Source organism: Coregonus lavaretus (assembly GCF_964263955.1).
Source record: "Coregonus lavaretus genome assembly, chromosome: 7".
NCBI classification, from domain to species: Eukaryota; Metazoa; Chordata; class Actinopteri; order Salmoniformes; family Salmonidae; genus Coregonus; species Coregonus lavaretus.
Genome location: NC_139994.1, coordinates 25,732,511 through 25,746,066, shown reverse-complemented (window position 1 = coordinate 25,746,066; position 13,556 = coordinate 25,732,511). Strand labels below are relative to the sequence as shown.

Sequence of the window (13,556 nt, the reverse complement as noted above, 5' to 3'; positions counted from 1 at the left end):
ACTGTGCGTTATGCCTCGTTTTAGAACAGTCAATGCGGTAAATGTCCTATGGATAGGAGGACAAGAGGGAGAGGAGGTGCGGACTCCCCCTCCACAAGGCCAAAACAAGGAGGGGGTAAACAGTGGTCCGTCTAAGACAAAGAACATACCGAGTTTGCAAACAGGTCCTGTAGCACTAGTCTATACACAAGTCCATTTTCCTAAATGTGCTGCTATGGCAAGCACACATGCGTGAGTCCATATGCACATGTTCACCACCATCTTTATATGTATGTTTGCTTGCTCTCCCATGTGGTTGTCCCATGTAGTAGAGTTTGGTGTCGAACTGTTCACATGATGCCGTTGGTGAAGTACTGGAAGCCGTCGTAAAGCTTGGTGGTGATGGAGCGCATGGAGCCATCCACCATCTGCTCCACCAGCACCTGTAGCTGCTCCTCCGTCAGGCTCATGTGGAAACGTTCCTTCAGGTAGCGGATGGTGCTGGAGCCATGGAAGCAGGGTAGGTGAGAGCCTGGTGGGGGAGGAGAGAGGGGAGACCCAGGGAGAGGGAGTCAGAGGAGTTGCAATCCCAAGACCACAGAGAAACCGGGCAGATAGATAATGTTTATGGAAAAACACCACAACACACTGGTCATGCTAATATACCGTTTTAGCTAACAGTACCTTGCTGCATGATCTCCACTATTTGGACCACCTTCTCCATGTGTTTGCGAGCAGCTATCAGGCCCTGGAGCATCAGCATCTTGTAGTAGTTGAACATGTCTCCATCCAGGCCTCCCATCACCTGAGAGAACCACAGACAACAGAGGTTAGTCTTTACACATAAAAAACCAACAGGTTATGCAGGCTACTGCAACTAACCAGCAAACTCGCTAATAGCATCTTTGAACACTAACAAATGTATGCATTTATGCAGTGAACATTTTGTGAGGTTTCTAGCTAGATTGTTAGGCAGCTAGTTGTATGATCAATTCCACAGTGTTCTCCAGTTTACACTTATATGACAATGCAAATTCGCATGCAGTATAATTCATTTGACTCACATCCACAAATTCGCTGGTGAGCTTAAAAGCGGAGGTCTCAAAGCCCAGGTTCCTGGGCGAGCTGGACAGGATGAAGCCAAAGTCAATGTGGATTATGTGGCCCTCTGAGTCCAGGAGTAGGAAGGGCATACAGGCACGTGGAGGCCACACACACACACTACTGAGCCTCATTTTGACTTGTTTTAAGGACATTACAGCAAAGATGGATCAGCCTGTAGTGTGGTTTTCCACTTTTTAATTTTGAGGGTGACTCCAAATCCAGACCGCCATGGGTTGATAAATTTGATTTCCATTGATAATTTTTGTGTGATTTTGTTGTCAGCACATTCAACTATGTAAAGAAAAAAGTATTTAATAAGATCATTTCATTCATTCAGATCTAGGATGTGTTATTTTAGTGTTCCCTTAATTTTTTTGAGCAGTGTATATTTCTATGTACCAATCACCCACCTGACTTTCTCCTGCCAGGGCTCCTTGAGCGCCACAGCGGACGGGTCCTCCGGATCTTTCCGGAACGTTGTGGGGGTGTGGGCCAGGTTCTCTGATAGACGTCGCCTAAGACAAAAGAAACATGCGGTTGTAAAACAGCTATCCAGACCAAAACTCTATAACAAGAAAGTCTTAAAGACAAACTACAAGCTAGCAGGGCAATTCTGTCAGGCAGTGACCCTGTACCTGATGTCGCCAGCGGCGATGAAGACAGGCTCCTTGCTCTCCGTGCTGGTGATGCTGTCCACAGAGAACTGGGAGATGTTGTCACTGCTACTGGTGTGGCCTTCTGGGAGCTGGAACCATAGAAGGACCCCAGAGTTAAAAGTACATTCATATCTGATTCACCTCCTCCTTCCCCAACAACCTAGTCATCAAAATGTGACTTAAAGTCAGACGGTGCCACCATGTGGTTGCCATGGGTACCCACCTCCACTTCCAACTTGCCGATGTCATCCACTGCCCAGGCCTCGTCGTCGTTGTCGTAGTTGGGCACGGTGGAGAAACTGCCGGCGCGCTGCTCGGCTGTGATGCCAACGCACTCCGGGAGGAGGTTGTCCACAGAGCGGGCGCTGCGGATGCATGTCTCCGGGATGCGCAGGGGAATGCCGGACGTCTCGAACCTCTCGCACTCCAGCACCTCCACGTAGATGATGTACGGGGCCTGAGAGGAAGGGGAGAATGAAGAGGTCACTGGAGTTCTAGACCTATTTTTGTAAGGTACATTTATGCAGGAAGTCCCATTGACAAAGAGCATTGGGGCCCACTCCATCTAAACTCCAGGCTCCTCAGAAATAAATAACAAACTAACAAATGAGTTAACTAATTAATCGTGTCAAACTACTAGGCATTCTGGTCACCTTGTTTTTGGAGCCTGTTGTGTGTGTGTGTACCTCCTTATACATGTGTATTACAACAAGTTGCCTCACCTTATCTTTGGAGTTGAGCACCACGGCCTGTGTGTGGGGCACGCGCACCACGTGGTGGTCGAAGGCTGCAGTGGGCAGCCAGACGCGGGCTGGCAGCTTGTGGTTGAGCTGTGACAGCTCTGAGATGAGCTGCCAGGTCTTCTGCTCCTTGGTGGGCAGCGTGGCCAGCCGCTTTCCGATGCCCATCAGAGACTTGATGAACTCCCTCTGCAGCGTCAGGCGCAACGGCTACAGAGAGGAGGAGCGAGGTTAGGAGGAGGAGAGCTGGTTAGAATCTAGATCAAGACAGATGTCTTTTTGTGTTCTGAAGACATTTACAACAAGCTACAGCAAATAACAAGTGGCACATCTTTTTTTTAGGGTCCTTCCATGAATGACTACACACACACAAAAAAAAAAAGAGGCTGAGAAAGGAGGGAGGAAGATGGGTATGATGGGAATTGAAAGAAGGATGTTTTAGGAGCGGAATCTGAAGAGAAAACCAAGGGGAAGTATAAGACTAAGAATGCATGGGCACAGGGAGAAAGAAGCAAATAAATTAAATTATGTCAACCCATTGCAGTACCACATTCCAGCACCAGAGATCAGTACCACAATGGTTAAAATGAGAGACTTGAGCGAAACCCAGATACCAAACAAGCTCTTGGGCCTTGGAGATGTTTAGTCAACTTATGGTGTCCAATATCTTCATATTTAAAGTATGAGCAATATTCAATACCATTATAGTAGGTCAAAGTACAAATCTAGGAAGTCCTTTGTTCTACAGTCCACCATTAAGGCTACTTTGAAATTAGATAACATCTCAATCATAAGGTTACTATATAAAGAAAGTACTTACATTTTGTTTTGTTATGGAAACAAGTTCCAATTAAGTAGGCTAACATATGGGACAGTTAACATTTTTGTTAAAATACTTAACACACAAGAAAAAAAGGTTAATTTGTTAGTTCTTAGTTAAAGGTAGACTCAGTGAAATGTATGTTGCCACGAGCAGCACCGCAGATATTGAGATGAGCGAGATAAAATACTTTTCTCACACAGTCGCACTGTTACAGCATGGTAGCCAAGGGACCAAAACAGCGGAGAAGTTGAGCCTCGCACTTCAACGCTCTTAGTTGTTGTGGAAATGGACCCACTATGTGTCATGGGCCTCTCACTCCACCGGGTTACCACCTTAATTTTCTTCCACTCTGCTCACCACTCTCTCTACTCAGCCTAACTAGCTCCACCTGTCCCTGCTCTGCTCTGCTCTAATTACTCTGCCAGCTGCGCTGCATTACCCACTACCTCTCCCAGTATTTAAGGCCCTGTCTTTCAGCTCTCCGGTGTCAGATCGTCTGCAAAGCTCACACCCGGAACCTGTTTGCTCGCGCTTCTGGCTCACCCTGGTTTTGTGACCCCGGACCTGCCTGTTTTTTGGATACTCTTCTGCCTCAGGAGATCCAGACCTGCTTCTGCCATTACGACTCCTGACTACTCTTCTATCCCGGTAACTCTGACCAGCCTTCTGCCTTGCTACTACGTATTTTGGATTTCCCTTGAACTGTACTGCTGCCTGGTTTCATTCCGCCCTGTTGTGTCTGTGTCTCCCCCCCCCAGGACTTCTGGACCACCCACCACCGGCTTCATAGGACGCATCGCTGCCACTGGGGGGGGCACAGACCCAGCGCATTGGACGGGATCCCTGTTACCCCTGGAGCCTTCATTCACTCCCTACTTCCCTTTTCCCTTAAGTTTAATAAACTTTCTGGTGTGACGCAATTGTGGTCCTCTGGTCGTCTGTCTGAACCGTGACACTATGCTGTTTACTTTCTGCATCTACGTCATCCCACTGAGTCTACCTTTAATACCAGGTAGGCCAATTTTTGCCACATGAACTACTGCCAGTGGCGTATGTTGCTTAGGACTACCATGTAAAATGTGTAAACGTGTGTAATTATGACTGACTTTGACTGACTCTCCTTCAGTAAAGGTTACTCCAGGTGTCTTTACATTTAGCTGAGTCTCCCCATTCCAAAACTCCCAGAAGCATTTTTCAAAAACATGAAGCAAGTTATCCGATTACAGAGAGAAAAACAACCCAAGGGGTTGAGACCATTGCACTACATGCCAATGTCCATACTTTTATACCACAAAGAAATCATGCCCAATGCATACATGTGCTAGTTGGTGTGGACATTGAAACAGAGCCTAGAGGTGGCGTTGACACACAGATTAGGGCTAGGGCTGTTGCGGTGACCTTATTACCGCCAGTCACGAGTCGTGACCGCAGTTAAATTCCCGTTGGTAAAGGTACTCCCAATCCAAAACTGCGCAAATGAACGGTGCTGATGGATAGCCTACCAAACTTGCTAATGGCCTGGAACTCAGTGCTCTATTGTCCCTCTAATCACATCATGATTTAATTTGAATAATCTGAATGATGAGGACAAATAATTATGGGAGTTACAGTTCCTGTTCCGAAATGGACACGGGAAAGCCCCGGACCCAATATGCATACATTTTTAAAACCTCTCCCGAAAGGACAACTGGTCTGATCCGAGTGAGGGAAGCAGCAGAAAAGCCAATTGTTTTGCTACTTTATTCAACCGGACCCATGGGAGGGGAGAGAGCGAGAGCGAGGCTGTTAGGGAGTGGAGGCCGTTCGGTGTGTGTGTGAATGTATGAGTAAGCACCATGAGCCTGAGAGAGAGACCGCAACCACTGTTAACTTCTTGCTAGTTATTTATCATCCAATCCGATTATTCAGTACCTGTCTTGACTGTATCAAACTGAGAGAAGCTAGCTAACTCGGCTAATTGAGCCTAGCCATAACATTACTGCGCTTTTCACCGTCCTACCGTTAGCCTACACATAACTCCACTCAGACTATAGCGTAAATAGCAGCATACCCGTTGGCTTTTGGTCGTTGTAGCCTCTCATTTCACTTTTAATTCCATCTTCCATTGATTAAATCTCCCACTCTCCAAATCATCAATATATAGAGTTGCATCATGCAGCCCTTTATGTTTTGATTTCTAAGACATTCCCTGGTTTATAAGCCTATCACAACTAAATCAATAATGGATTTTATTGTGATGGCTATATTAAAAATGTACTTTGACTTTTTAAAATCTAGATGTTCCAAAAGCGAGCTAAACATGTTTATGTTAATTAACGGTCAATTACCGTGAGACCGGTAGTCATTTGCATGACAATTACCGCCTGCCAAAATTTCATGACCGCCACAGCCCTAGTTAGGCCTATTCAAAACCACAGATTTTCCAGGACGAGGAAACTGTATTTCATAGCATTTCCTTGGTCTTTTTGTGTTGACAGGCAAACCAAGCAGCTTCCTTAGCATTCTACTTTTGTAGTCAAATGTCAAAATGCCTTTCCTGTGAAGAAGTGTATTTTCTGGATCATGACCAAACGTCATGACTTCCTGACATTACTTCCAGAGTGGACAGGACGTTCTGTTGAGGAAGGGTCCCCGAGTGTTACTGGGATTGGATTTCCCTATTCAAAACAACTGATTCTGGACCCATGCTTAACGAGGCAAAATAATTGGTGTTCCAATCAAATAAAGTGGCTGGGTAACACTTCCCAAAATGTAATTCATAGATTTGAAAAGGTAGAGTGGATATCTGCTCTATCATATAGAGTCGAGTCCTGTTAGGGCTGGCACAATTACCATATATATATTTTTATTTTACCTTTATTTAACTAGGCAATTCAGTTAAGAACATATTCTTATTTACAATGACGGCCTACACCAGCCAAACCCAGACGACGCTGGGCCAATTCTGCGCCGCCCTATGGGACTCCCAATCACTGCAAGTTGTGATATAGCCTGGAATCGAACCAGGGGGTCTGTAGTGACGCCTCAAGCACTGAGATGCAGTGCCTTAGACCACTGCGCCACTCGGTTATGGATGAAGCCGGCACGAAAATAAAATAACCCGTCTTTTTTTTTGTGGAACAACTGTTCATGGACTCAACAACATGATGAAACTTTGCTCCTTGCTGAAATGTACACTACATTACCAAAAGTATGTAGACACCTGCTTGTCAAATATCTCATTACAAAATCGTGGGCATGTTGGAAGATGTTGGAACATTGCTGCGGGTACTTGCTTCTACTCAACCACAAGAGCATTCGTGAGGTCGGGCACTGATGTTCGGCGATTAGGCCTGGCTCGCAGTCAGCGTTCCAATTCATCCCAAAGGTGTTCGATGGGGTTGAGGACAGGGCTCTGTGCAGGCCAGTCAAGTTCTTCCACACCGATCTCAACAAACCATTTCTGTACAGACCTCGCTTTGTGCACAGGGGCATTGTCATGCTGAAACAGGAAAGGGCCTTCCCCAAACTGTTGCCACAAAGTTGGAAGCACAGAATCGTCTAGAATGTCATTGTATGCTGTAGCGTTAAGATTTCCCTTCACTGGAACTAAAGGGCTTAGCCCGAACCATGAAAAACAGCCCCAGACCATTATTCATCCTCCACCAAACATTACAGTTGGCACTATGCATTTGGGCAGGTAGCGTTCTCCTGGCATCCGCCAAACCTAGATTAGTCCGTCGGACTGCCAAATGGTGAAGCATGATTCATCACTCCAGAGAACGCGTTTCCACTTCTCCAGAGTCCAATGGCGGTGAGCTTTACACCACTCCAGCCGACACTTGGCATTGCGTATGGTGATCTTAGGCTTGTGTGCAGGTGCTCGGCCATGGGAACCCACTTCACGTTGCTTCCAGAGGCAGTTTGGAACCCGAAGACAGACGATTTTTATGCGCCATGCGCTTCAGCACTCGCCGGTCTCGTTCAGTGAGCTTGTGTGGCCTACCACTTTGCGGCTGAGCCGTTGTTGCTCCTAGACGTTTCCACTTCACAATAACAGTACTTACAGTTTACCGGGGAAGCTCTAGCAGGGCAGGAATTTGACAAACTGACTTGTTGGAAAGGTGGCATCCTATGACGGTGCCACGTAGAAAGTCACTGAGCTCTTCAGTAAGGTCATTCTACTGCCATGGTTTGTCTATGGAGATCACATGGCTGTGCTCGATTTTATACACCTGTCAGCAACAGGTGTGGCTGAAATAGCCAAATCCACTAATTTGAAGGTTTGTCCACATACTTTTGTATATATAGTGTATTTGACCGCAACTGGATCCAAATAACTGAAAATGTAATTCTCATGCTGATTAGATTTTCAAATATGTAATGCATTTCAGGAGTCTAGCCTAAAATGAGCAATTAGCTGTAGGATACTTTCCGGAATGTACCTGTATAGACAGTAACTGCTCACCCAATAGACATGTAACCAAAGTACACGTTGCTGATGACAACTGCCTTGGGGATAGAGTCGACAGGGAGACCGAGCCTGAGGCTTGGGTTACCTGCAGAACACAACAAGGTGTGGCAGAAATGCATTTTCTCTGTGTGCATGTACGTCAGCAGTAGAGCAGACGCCCTTTGCACTTGTTGTCCAGGTGATTGTTGAACACAGGGCGACGTGTTAGAATACCATTTTGTAAGGGTGGAGCTAAAATCGGGTGACAACGCATAGCTCCTCTGTACTAGCCTATCTGATGAGGAAGTCAGTCTAAAGACCTACAACTGATTTTACAGCAGTCAAATCAATGTTGAGGCATTTGCCTGCCACCGAACGTCTTTATGTTCAAGTGAATAATGCTGGGCCCGACATTGATGCTTGACCGAACGGATAAGTAAAAAATAATAAATCACGCTAAAAATCAAACAATTATGCTACCCCAATCAGAATTTGATCAAAGTGTCCTCTGTTATTGTAGGCCTACAGGAACGAGTGGTCTTTCAATCATGCAGTCGCAAGATGTGTTTTTGAGATCAAAGCGAGACTAGCTCCACGTGAACATGTTGATATTTAATGCTAGTTAGTGAGCTATTTACCCAGTTATAGCCAATTTTTGGTCAGCAATGAAAATCTTGGAAAAGTCATGGTGTGTCCATCACCTGCATGTGTTCAAGTGGGTAGTTGCCAGAGGAGAGAGGGGGTGAGAGACATTGCGCAGCAGGTAAAATAATGATATCGCCTATAGACTAACTAGATAGCCATTTCAAAACATAGTGAGTGGCTGGTTCTCGCTAGTTAACTATTAGCATGTATTAATGTCATTGTCATGTCAGATGTCCTATATCCAGATAAACTTTCCACCGGCACTCACGTATAACCGCAAATGGCCGACATGCAGTTGATACAGGTGTGTTGATGAAACCAATATTGCATACTCCGGTTGTAAAACAGTCTCTCAAACGCTCAGAATTTGCTAGCATTCTCCTCTATTCAATACTGGCCATGTAATTCTGACATATATATACACACACATATATATACACACACACACACACTACTGTTCAAAAGTTTGGGGTCACTTAGAAATGTCCTTGTTTTCAAAAGAAAAGCAATTTTTCGTCCATTAAAATAACATCAAATTGATCAGAAATACAGAGTAATACGCGCTTTCTATTCTGGTTAGAGCGCTGTTCTGTGAAGGGAGTAGTACACAGCGTTGTACAAGATCTTCAGTTTCTTGGCATTTCTCGCATGGAATAGCATTCATTTCTCAGAACAAGAATAGACTGACGAGTTTCAGAAGAAAGTTCTTTGTTTCTGGCCATTTTGAGCCTGTAATCGAACCCACAATTGCTGATGCACCAGATACTCAACTAGTCTCAAGAAGGCCAGTTTTATTGCTCCTTTAAAATCAGCACAACAGTTTTCAGCTGTGCTAACATAATTGCAAAATGGTTTTCTAATGATCAATTAGCCTTTTAAAATGATAAACTTGGATTAGCAAACACAACGTGCCATTGGAACACAGGACAGATGGTTGCTGATAATTGACCTCTGTACGCCTATGTAGACATTCCATTAAAAATCTGCCGTTTCCAGCTACAACATTAACAATGTCTACACTGTATTTCTGATCAATTTGATGTTATTTTAAAAATGGACAAAGAAAATGCTTTTCTTTCAAAAACAAGGACATTTCTAAGTGACCCCAAACTTTTGAACGGTAGTGTATATAGAAACAGAAATAATTTGTGTAAAGCGACAGCTGCATCTGTAGTTAAACTCATCATGTATGTTTACATTGAATCCCACTCTGGGGGGGAAATGGTGCTATCTGAATCCACCACAGTGCCCCAGCCCGGCGGCTATGTTGCCAAGACGACGCGAGGTGGGCAGGAAGAGGGAAGTATTGTGGCGGAGAGAGCATACCTGGGCACTGACAGCTGAGCCCAGACTGTAAACAAAAAAGGGCTGTAATGCAACACCCACCCAATCTGCACTGCGGGGGTGGTCCCACTCACATTACAGCGCGGCTCAAAATTGTGGACATATTTCACAGCATTCTTCTTCCTCTTCACTGTGATTGGTGCCTCTTGGTTTTTCCTCACTGTTGCAATCCAGCCAGAGGCCAAGTAAAAAGATCAAAACAAAATTAGTCAGGTCAGTCCTTAGGCCAATAACCAGGACTAACAAGATGGCGTGTGAAGCCTTATCAATAAGGACTATCAGTACAGTATTTATTATCAAAGCAAAATGGACTGCTTGGCATCCAACTAGTGATCACTGTGTACTAATACCACAGAGTTTCTAAACCCAGAGGCGCAACACGCGAGACTTCCCATAATGCTTGCGAAGCAGACTCAGCAGACCAGACCAGGGTTTGGTAAGTTAATGGGAGATGTGAAAAATGTATTCTTAGTTGTTAAGTTTCTCGAAATCTAAATGCAACACAGATTCAAGCTAGGCTTAAGTAGCGGAAACTGTCATTACTACAACCTCATGAAAGTGACAGGTTTTTATTTGACAAAAACTTTGATATAAAGTTGTTTTTGTTGAAAATAAAAACCTGTCACTTTCATGAGGTTGTAGTAATGACAGTTTCCGCTACTTAAGCCTAGCTTGAATCTATGTGCCTTTGATTTGACGGCCTGCACGACCGTTAAACCCGACAATGTGTTTCTGCACATGAGCTTAGCTAGCTAACGTTGCCAAAACATCACCTACAAGCGTGATCGGGGATTTCTATTGGAGAAGCAGTTTCTGCCCATCTTTGCTAATACATCCTAAAGAGCAAAGTCAATAAAGCGAAGTGCCCTTGAACTCCTTTGGGCTGTTGGTTGCATTCTGTGGATTGTTAATGTGCTCCACCTGCCCTACAGGATTCATCACAGCACAGACACAGATTAAACAGGGATCACTGGCCACAACAACATCAGCAGGGAGGTTTGATGCAGGCATACGTGGGGAAGGGAGGGGAGGAAAACAGAGTGAGGGAGAGCGAAAGAGAAGGAGAGGAGATTAGCTGAGAGAGGGATGGGTAGAGGATTTTAAAAAAGGATGACAAAAACAGGCACAAAAAACAGAATAGAGAGAGGTGAGAGAGAGACTAGAGGTGAGAGGAAACATTGGTAGTAGGGAGAAAATGCATTACACAGCAAAATGCCTGGGAGAGTCCAAGAAAGCTTTGAACGAGGGGAGAGGGACCGTCTTTCTGCTATAGTTCAGGACCTTGGCCCATCTAAAACTACCCAATTTGATTTCTCATAAAATAACTGATCCCATGATGAGAGAGAGAGAGGACTGACAGAAGGTTGCAAGCCAGACAATCAGTGAGACCGAGAGAAAGGCCAGACAAGAGGAAGCAGAAAACTTCCACCAGAACCATATCGCTCGTCAACACTGACACAAATCATGCCCCAACACAAACATGCTCACAATAGCATCTGCTAAACAATCTAATGTCTGCAATGATAGAAAGTGACCAATTTTTTCACCAAGCCCTCCATTCGAGAGGGACCCACCCTCAACCTCACTCTGACACCAGCTGCAGAGCAATCTGGCTGAGAAGTCCAGCCAAAAAGGAGAGGGAGGACACTGCACGCCCAAAACAATAGGGAGGGAACTCTGGAGATGTGGGACAGATGCTACCTAACCCCACCCCCTTCTTTATTAGTTAGACTGAGGGTAGTCTGGCTAGACCATAGAAAGAGCTGGAATAACGCTCTTCAATGTCCAAAACTCGTACTCCTGGTCTCCCAAAGAATATTCAATTTTTACAGAACAGTTTTTGCACAAGTAATATTATTGTGAGACATGCAAGATGAGCCTGCAAGTCGCAAGCAAACGCTGCACCTGCGAATAATAAAAAGTATTGCTGACTCAGCACACTCCAGCATGGCTGATCCAAGTTTCCCTTGCTGAATCCCACAGTGTTATGTAGGACAACCATTTACTACTGACACACAGATGGAGAAAAACTTGGTATTCAGGTTACTCAGGGTTTCCTGTGCTTTATCATCCATAGGGACTATAAAAGAGAACATGTATGCAACAGGCCTACTATTAAAGATTAAAAACGTACAAAGACATTCTATACTCTACAACTCTGATCCCACTCTCCCTTCCCTCTTTTTGTATGACAAAATATGTTAAAAAAGGTACTCACCTCATCGTAGCCGCTTTCCACCTTGGGGTTGCTGGCTGTTCTCCTGAGGCTACTCCCCAGGCTTGTGCAATGCGTGGCGTCCGACTTGGATCGCTGATGTGTCCGCTTGGAAGGCGAGAGGTAGGCATCGGCAGGGATGATTTGGCTGTCGGGGGCCGGGGGCGGCTCCACGGTGTGCCGCTGGTGGTGTCGAATGTGGGCAACGTCCCGCAGCCCAGGGCTGGCGTCCGCAGCACCGGCGGGACCCACACCTTTAGAAGCTGAGTGGGGCTTTAGTTCGTCTGAGAGGATTAGCTTGCGCAGCTTGGTGCCGCGCGAGTGGCGCTGGGTAGAGATGTGCATGTCGGAGGAGTAGGCGCCGAGCAGCCATGCCGTCTGCAGGGAGAAGGCAATGCTCTGGCGGCAGCGGTGCACCACGTAGGGCCGGATGGCGTCGCCCATATCCTCGTCCATATAGGAGATGCAAAAAAGTTTGGTTAAAATTACAGCTAAAGTTAAAGATGACTATATGGGAGTAAGAGAAGAAGAGTCCCATTTAAAGGTCCAATGCAGCTGTTTTATCTCAATTTAAAATAGTTTCCGGGTAACAATGAAGTACCTTACTGTGATTTATTTTAAATTAAAATGGTCAAAAAGAAACTAATAGCTTCTTAGCAAAGAGACATTTCTCAAGCAAGAATTGTCTGGGAGTGGTGTGAGTGGGGAGGGGAAAACTAGCTGTTATTGACAGCGGTTTGGAGGTGTGATGTCACCAGGCAGGCCAACATTTCGTCTCACCACCATAGAATGACATTTCAGGCGTCTTTTAAAATGGCTCTTACACTAAAAACGGCATTGTAATCTTTCAGAATTTCACTGTTATTCCAACCTCAGTGTGGAATATATATAAAACACAGGAAAATCATGTTGACTACACTAAGGTTTTTAAGCAAACCTGGGACTTGAACCAACTATGAGAAGTCTTCATTTGATTTACAGTACTTACGAACAAAGGTCAGTTCAGGCGGTTACTGCAGTTTTGCGAAGGTCGGATATACAGACCCTTTTGAAGTAGCTTCAGGGGGAGGGAATTTCAGCAACACACTACTGTACTAGACCACACCTTGAAGTCTTAATCGTCGCCACTTCTTGCTTTGTATTTAATTTGTCATGTCAGTAAAGGAAAATCTAAACAAACTCATGGTGTCCAATGACTAATTTGTCTGGTGAATGTCATTCATTATTTCACAATTGACTCATTCAACCAATATGTAATGATACTGTACACAGCTGGTTTTATATCTGTTGTTTTTACCTGCCAAGCTCCATTTTCTAATTCTTGTGGAAACGTTTTTGAATGTTCTTAAAGGGTTACAGTGGAACCGGACACTAAAATGGAAGTTACTCACGCATACAAACACACAGATTTATTTTCCACTTGTTGCAGGACCATTGCAGTTTTTCCAAAACCAATCATAGGTTTTTCTTCCCTTGCAGCCTCTTCTCTTCTGGCTGCCTTTGTGTTCTTTGGTTTCCACCTTTCTCATATCTTCCTTTGTCTTGAGGTCCTCCTGTTTCTTCTAGTCAGCTTTAATCCGTTTCTGTGTAAGTTTGTCCCACTCGTTCTCACTCTTAA

General features: G+C 45.0%; 1 protein-coding gene across 1 annotated transcript; it reads right to left on the bottom strand.

Moving 5' to 3' along the window:
• Nucleotides 1-329: 329 nt before the first annotated feature.
• LOC311132470 (phosphatidylinositol 4-kinase beta-like) lies at nucleotides 330-12,379 on the bottom strand (the record flags this gene model as incomplete). The annotated part of the gene is made up of 8 exons (XM_084165757.1): nucleotides 11,942-12,379; nucleotides 2,462-2,689; nucleotides 1,963-2,196; nucleotides 1,719-1,828; nucleotides 1,483-1,598; nucleotides 1,044-1,147; nucleotides 664-784; nucleotides 330-511 (listed from the first exon to the last, which is right to left on the bottom strand). The coding sequence occupies exons 1-8, from the start codon at nucleotides 12,281-12,283 to the stop codon at nucleotides 330-332; spliced, it is 1,437 nt and encodes a 478-aa protein (XP_084021883.1). The 5' UTR covers nucleotides 12,284-12,379.
• Between the last annotated feature and the right edge of the window lie 1,177 nt (nucleotides 12,380-13,556).